The sequence below is a fragment of the Triticum dicoccoides genome, chromosome 5B (assembly GCF_002162155.2).
Source record: "Triticum dicoccoides isolate Atlit2015 ecotype Zavitan chromosome 5B, WEW_v2.0, whole genome shotgun sequence".
In the NCBI taxonomy this organism is placed as follows: Eukaryota; Viridiplantae; Streptophyta; class Magnoliopsida; order Poales; family Poaceae; genus Triticum; species Triticum dicoccoides.
In genome coordinates, this window is record NC_041389.1 from 542,139,173 (window position 1) to 542,146,175 (window position 7,003).

Genomic DNA, 7,003 nt, shown 5'->3' on the forward strand with positions numbered 1-7,003 from the left:
CCCAGTTACCACCTAACGCTTGCGGAGGAGTCGCTCCGCTTCCTATTGCGCAATGTGGAGGGTTGCCGCTACCAATGCCGCCCCCCTGTCGTGGTGCCCTGGCGGTGGTGGAGGTGTCGCTTAGCGACCGCTCTTCACCGATACTGGTGAGCTCCCCATCGAGGCGGCGGCGGCGCCGTGCATCCGTCTTCACGGTGGTGATAGACCGGTCACGGGCCCAGGCCTCCCAAGCCATGGTCCTTGTGTACCCAGGCCGACGCCACTTCGGACTTGGCAAAGTGGAGTGCCGCGTCGTGTTGCAGCACTCCTACCACGCAACCCTCCCTCGGATGGCATGATAGCCCGATGGCCTGTGGCAACCAGATGAGGTGATCATGCGCCCTCATGATCGTAAGAGGCACCTCCTCCTTGACGGACTTGCCTTGCTAGTTGATGCGCGCTGGAGACACCATCACGTAATTATGGGAGTAACGGGTGTGCGGCGGCAAGGCAGGCTCCTACTACACGCGGCGCCCGATCTAGACGCCGCGATTGCGTGGAGGGGGGAGGAATGCCAGCAGTCGGATCCACCTTAATGCAAAGAAGAGGTAGCAACGCCGGCTCCTACTTCACGGGGCAGTGTGACAGTGAGGGCCGCTCATCCTTCACGCGTCCTGGTAGCGGCAAGGGCGGCGCCGGACCACGTTCCCGGAGCGACCGCCCCGTCGGCAGCTCTATCTGCTGCAAGAAAATTATGTGTGTGGTCGTGACCTCCAAGAGGAGGCGCGACTGCTGTGGTGGCACCTGGTCCTTCTCGTCGGAGGAGGAGATTACAATCTCCTTGTCGGAGGAGCCGACGACCGTGGAGCTCGAGGGCCCCTGGAGCGACGGTGGAGGTGCCAAGATCTGAGGCTGCCATCGCCTGCCGGTGCGGAGAACCACGACTTGGGTATGGTGGATGGGAGAGGAGGACTTCGAAGATGACGAGAGTCGGATGGGCATGGAGAGGAGTCCAAAGATATGCAATGTGGATGATGCTGGAGCATGAATTAAATAGGCGTCATCGCCAGGCGACGGGGCTGGAAGTCGGCTTTAATGCGACACAGGGGCCGGAGTGAGCTTCTCTATCGCTACGTCTGTATTGAAGCGGCGGCGCCCGCTCATCCGGTTGCCTCGCTGTAACTAGCATCAATGTCGCGGAGTCACATCCGCTCGAGTGATGCTGACCAGCACGAATGTGTGGCAACATCCGCTCGAGTTGCCACGCATTAGATTTGCCGATCCCCAAACTAATGGGTACCGTATTAGAGCATCTACAGCTGGACTTGGCAAATCTAACCCCATATACATCCGCGGACGCGTTCGGCATGACCGCATGCGCATCCGGACGGGCCCTCCCGGCATCTATATATCTCAAATCCGGACTCTCAAATCCATGCACATCGATCATAAAAGCCGATGTCGCACGTAAATAACAAATGTTGGTACCGAGCATAGATAGTGTTTACATAAAATTTATTTTAAATGCACAACTCAAACATTATCTCCTTGGTTTCCATCGTGGGTCCACATGTGCTCCACAAGATCATTGAGTGGTTGTGTGTGCACCTGATGATCTCGAAGATTCTGATGCATCTGCAGAAATTTCATAAGCTGAGCCGCATTTTGATCTTTCTGGATTTCAACTTGGTCTCCAGGTGCTTAAAAATGATTGGTTTGGGCTACACCATCACTGTCATCCTCGACAATCATATTGTGCAGAATAAGACAACATGTTATCAGCTTCCATAAAGTTTCTGATTCACACATCATTGCAGCGCTTCGCACAATTCTCCAACGAGCTTGAAGCACACGAAATGCCCTCTCCACATCCTTCCTAGCCGCTTCCTGCATTGTTGCAAAGTGGCTCTGTTTATTTTCATGCGGTTCAGATATGGTCTTCACAAACGCCATCTATTGTGGATAGATACCATTGGCAAGATAGTATCCCATGTTGTAGTCGGCCGTTGCCGGTGTAGTTGCACGGTGGTGATTTCCCATTGCAAAGCCTCCGAAACACCAGAGATCGTTGAAGCACGTTGATGTCATTGTGAGAACCCAACATTCCAAAGAAAGCATGCCAAATCCATAAGTCATGTGATGCCACCGCTTCTGGTATGATGGTGGCCTCTCTGGTGTGACCTCGATACATTCCCCACAAACCTTTGGGGCAGTTCTTCCATTGCCAATGCATGCATTCAATTGATCCGAGCATTCCTCCTTGCCTCTCCAATAGCCAACAACTTCTCTGTGTCCTGCGTATTTGGTTCTCTGAGATACTCAGGTCCAAAGACCTCCATCATGGCGTGGGCAAACTTGACAGTAGTCTTCAAGCACGTGCTCTCCCCCATCCTGACCATCTCACCAATGGCATCTGTGGCAGCACCAAGTGTAAGCATCCTCAAACCAGACGTGCACTTCTGCTTGGCAGAGAAAGAGAGTTGTCCGCAACAATCCCGTGTGAGCTTGAAGTAGTCATCATGTTCCTCCACTCCCTCCACAATGCGCAAAACAATGGTTTCCGCATGCGAAAACAGCGATGAAACCATGGATCATTCGGAAAAGTAGGATTGGAAGCAAAGTAGTCCTTGTGTAGTAGCTTTGCTCAGGACACCCTATCCCGGTTGATCACTCTTCTCCCTTTGATTGAGCCCTTGAAGTTGAGAGTATGCTCCACCTGCCGGTCCATTTCCTCTTGCATGCTCATGAGAGCATGATTATGCCCACTTCTTCATCCGAATACGAGGAATTGAATAACTCATCTTGAATCATTTAATCAAGCTTCGTCGGTCCATACTCCTTGCCCGACGAAGCATCGGAATCCATCGTTTTCCCTAATAAGATCAGAAAAAATCCGGTCAGACAATGTGTCGAACACATCAAGCACAAGGCGGAGCCAGAGAGTTGTCGAGCGTACCGTGGTGGCATCCCGGCCGCCGCCGACGTCCCCTGTGGCGAGGACGGGAGAGAGGACTGCTCTGCTGGAGCTGGCAGCGCAGAGGCTAGGAACGGCTATGGAGGGCACGCGGCGGCGGAGCTGCGAGATCTACGGTGTGGAGGACGGGAGGAGGAAGAAGAGAGGAGATAGAAAATGGATCCGACGGATCTAGGGGTGGATTTGGTGCAGTATGCGATGGGGTCGGGTTGCCGGGTCCGACGTGGCGGGCGTGCATATATCCGTCCTATATTTGGGTTGGATATGAGGGGTGCCGGTCAGCCCGGACGTTTGTGGCATGTTTGAGGCGCCCGTCTGGGTTGAAATTTCACGACCAGGCAGTGACCGGGCGGCCCGCCCGGACGTATGAGGCGGGTTTGAGGCGCCCGGCTATAGATGCTCTTAAATGGCAAAATGCGCCAGATCATTTTATCTGAACAGGTGCAGATGAGTTGAAGGGCGAGATGCCTCTGTTCATGCCATATAGTAACTAAGAACGTGCTTAGAGCATCTACAGTGGGGCTCCTCAAACCGGCTTCAAACATCCGGATGGGCGGACCGGTCACTGAACGGTCAAAACAAACCGACCCACCTAGGCTCTCAAAACGACCTCAAATGGCTAGCCTGTCCAGCACCCCTCATATCCAGACCAAATGTAGGGCAGATATAGGGAGGCTCGGGCGCCCGCGCGCGTCCGCCACATGACGCCATCGAGAATCAAAGGAGAAATCCACCAGACTGATGAATTTAAAAGTGTTTATGTGTGGGACCCAACGGCCGGTCCTACGTGGCAGCTGCGTTCGGGCGCGCTCAGGCTTCCGAGATCCATCCCATATCTGGACTGGATATGAGGGGTGCTGAAAAACCTGAATGTATGGGGCCGATATGAGGAGCCCATCTTAATCTTTTTTTTTATCAGCCAGTGACCAGACCATCCGCTCTGAAGTCTTGATTTTTGACACCCCCGACTATAGATGCTCTAAAAATACATTTCGGGCCCACGAGGCCGACACAGAAGGCGCTTGAACCAAGCAATGGATATCACCCAGCGATGGCTACCACCCTCTGAAAACACCATGAAAAAAAATGTTGATGGAGCGGTAGCACGAAATGATCAGAAAGGATATTTGTGGCCGCAACTTGCAGAGACCAGTATGGTGCATATTTGGGCTACTCTGCTGTGGTGTTTCGAGGAATTACTGACCCTACTATCCTAGAAACATTTGCCTACCGGAAATCTATGTCTCTTGCTGATGATCTTGGTCTGCATATAGCATCTGTGTAGCCTTAGACTGTCAAGGAGTGGTCAAGGATAATAGGATATTCAGCAGCGTGCCCGAGCCCCACATGAAGCGATCATTTAGGTCGCATGGCTGTTGGCTGGCTTTCAGTCATGTAAGTTCATTCATCAACGTTGGAACTTCAAACTTTAAAGCTCACAATCTCGCCAAGTTTGCATGTATGTTAGACATAGGACGCCATGCTTGATTGGGTAATCCGTATAAAGGCAAAATTTGTTACCTATGAACATTACAGTGAAACAATAAAGGCAAAATTTCTCGAAAAAAAAGAAAGCATAGCAGTGTCTGGGCGTGTGGAGAGATCAAATTAGAGTGTGTTGCCATGCATACACTGGACAGCTTAATTAGGACGCGTGCTTCATTGGAACCACATTGCATGTCCACACACTGGCAAAAATTAGAGACGGCTCTACACTTTTCCGTCAGAAACCTCATCACAACGCACGCAGCATTGCACGTTGCGTGCTGACTGACCGACTGACTAACCCAAAATAATTTCACCAGCCTCCCTCTAATCCCAGCTTTTCCAGAGCCTACAAATTCAGACATTGGAACACATCAGTCGACGATCTTGCACCATCTGTCGCAAGTTAATTAAGCCAAGCGGTCAAATCTCCGGGAAAGAGAGCCCAAACACATCTCAAAAATGTACTGTATAATACAGGTTCACAACCAACCAAAAAGATTGGAGAAAGCAGGGCAACTCAATGGTGTACTTTTCCAGGAGTGTAGTGTCCTAATTAGAGAACTGGAGTACTGTTTTCCTCCTCTGCATCATTCTGAACTGAGCCTAAATACTTGTGTCTGAGAAAACCAACTACAACGGGCATTCAGATCGTTATGTGGAATCCAACGCGCATAAGATACATCTGCCTGCTTCGGAATGGAAATGTGATATATCTGCCACTTTCAGAGGACACAAAGGTGGCTTCAGTCTTCACAACAAGTTTGCTTCATGTATGTACTACTATACCCAAGAGGTACCATGCATGTGAGGTGCCTAAGATCAGACAGATCATGTGCTAGGCCGACCAAGAGCTTTCTGACTGAATCTTCGCAAACAACAAACTGATATGGGTGCATGAACGACTCACATCACAATTTCAGGTATCGGTCTGTCAGAAGAAATTGTTCAATCCCTCAAGCTGGAACCCGTCGCTGTCCCCTCGACTCCTTGCACATTGCCAATAGCCATGTTCTCGACACGCCTCATGTTCGCTATGCGGTACGGTATGGCAGCCACAATGATAAGAAAGCAGACCAATGCCTACCAGTTATGACAATATATAGGCTCCGGCATACGCAAATCATTTGATCCCATGGCCTTGTCCAAACTAATCATATGCTCCAGCACTGCATGTGCCGATCCCATGGCCTTGTCCCTTGCCAACTTTTCTCAATCAGAGCACCTGCACTTCACCGTCAAGATGTCTCCTTCCCCTCGCCACCTTGCCTATAAATTCAGTATGCTGCTGGCTCAGTATCATCACTTGATCAGCTCATCCTCCAATTGATCATCGCAGCATCCATAGCTCACTCCTTCAATTCTCACAAGGACCGAGAGCCAACCATGGCCGGTGCCAAGAGACTTGCTCAACTGGCAAAGAAGTGGCAGAGGGTGGAAGCACTCGGGAGGAAGAGGCTCACTGTATCAGCCAAAGAAGATCAAGGCTGCTGCAGTTCTGTACCAGCCAAGGGCCACTGTGTCATGTACACGGCCGACGGGAGGCGTTTCGAGGTGCCCTTGGTGTACCTCAGCACCACGGTCTTCAGCGAGCTCCTGAGGATGTCTCAGGAGGAGTTTGGCTTTGCAAACGAAGGCAAGATCACACTACCTTGTGATGCTGCAGTGATGGAGTATGTCATGTGCTTGCTGAGGAGAAGCGCCTCCGCCGAGGTCGAGAGTGCATTGCTCAGCTCTATGGTGACGTCTTGCCACTACACTGGCTGCGCCATGCCTACTGTTGGAGCCAGCCAACAGATTTGCTGTTTGTAGCTTCTGAAGAAGATGCATGGAGAGGCCCTGATGATGTCTTTTTTCTTGTGTAGTTTGCCTGCATAGTGTAAGATAGTTAGATAACAGACAATAGGAGCAGGAAAATTGTATGTGTAGCAATCTGATCATTAAAGCAACAAAGCGGTACTCTGGACATTCTTCTCTTAAATTTTAGTTTCATACAACTCTACAATGAACCAACAATGGTTGTGACAACTTTTAGATGTCGACAGTTTCATCCTGCTGCACAGAGAATACGCAACAAGTCTCCATACAATCTATCATCTAGGCCTCTGGAAAATAAATACAGTACCATCAATAAAATAAGTGAAACTAGACCCATCGGAAAATGTCCGCTGCGATGGACTCGTGCTCTAGCGATCCCGCCGCTCCCTCCCCGGCTGCCCCCTCGGGCGCGGCTCCGGCGCCGCCCCCCTCGACGGGCGCTCCCTCCGCCTCCGCCCCAGCGCCTCGGTTCCACTAGGCGGACTGTGCCGAGAACGCGCCGTTCCCCCCTCTCCCTGCTTCCCCTGCCCCCTCGCCCCTCTTCCCCGCCCGTCGGGCCTCTCTACCTCGCCGGCCAGGCAGCTCAGCCCCCCACAGGAGGGGTTCTGCTGCCGGCAGGCGGGCGCCGCCGTCGCCGCCGTCGGCTCCCTTGAGCCCGGCCAGGGCGGAGACGCTTAAAGACGCGGCCTTGGCTGGTAGGACCTCCCGCCGCCGGCGCGGGCGTGCCTGGGGCGTGGCTGGCCGCTC

The 7,003-nt window shown here is 52.2% G+C and overlaps 1 protein-coding gene across 1 annotated transcript; it reads left to right on the top strand.

Annotated features, from left to right (window-relative positions):
* Window positions 1–4,962: 4,962 nt before the first annotated feature.
* On the top strand, window positions 4,963–6,599 carry LOC119306069 (auxin-responsive protein SAUR36-like). Its single transcript, XM_037582402.1, has one exon. The coding sequence runs from the start codon at window positions 5,825–5,827 to the stop codon at window positions 6,248–6,250; it is 426 nt and encodes a 141-aa protein (XP_037438299.1). The 5' UTR covers window positions 4,963–5,824; the 3' UTR covers window positions 6,251–6,599.
* The last annotated feature ends 404 nt before the right edge of the window (window positions 6,600–7,003 follow it).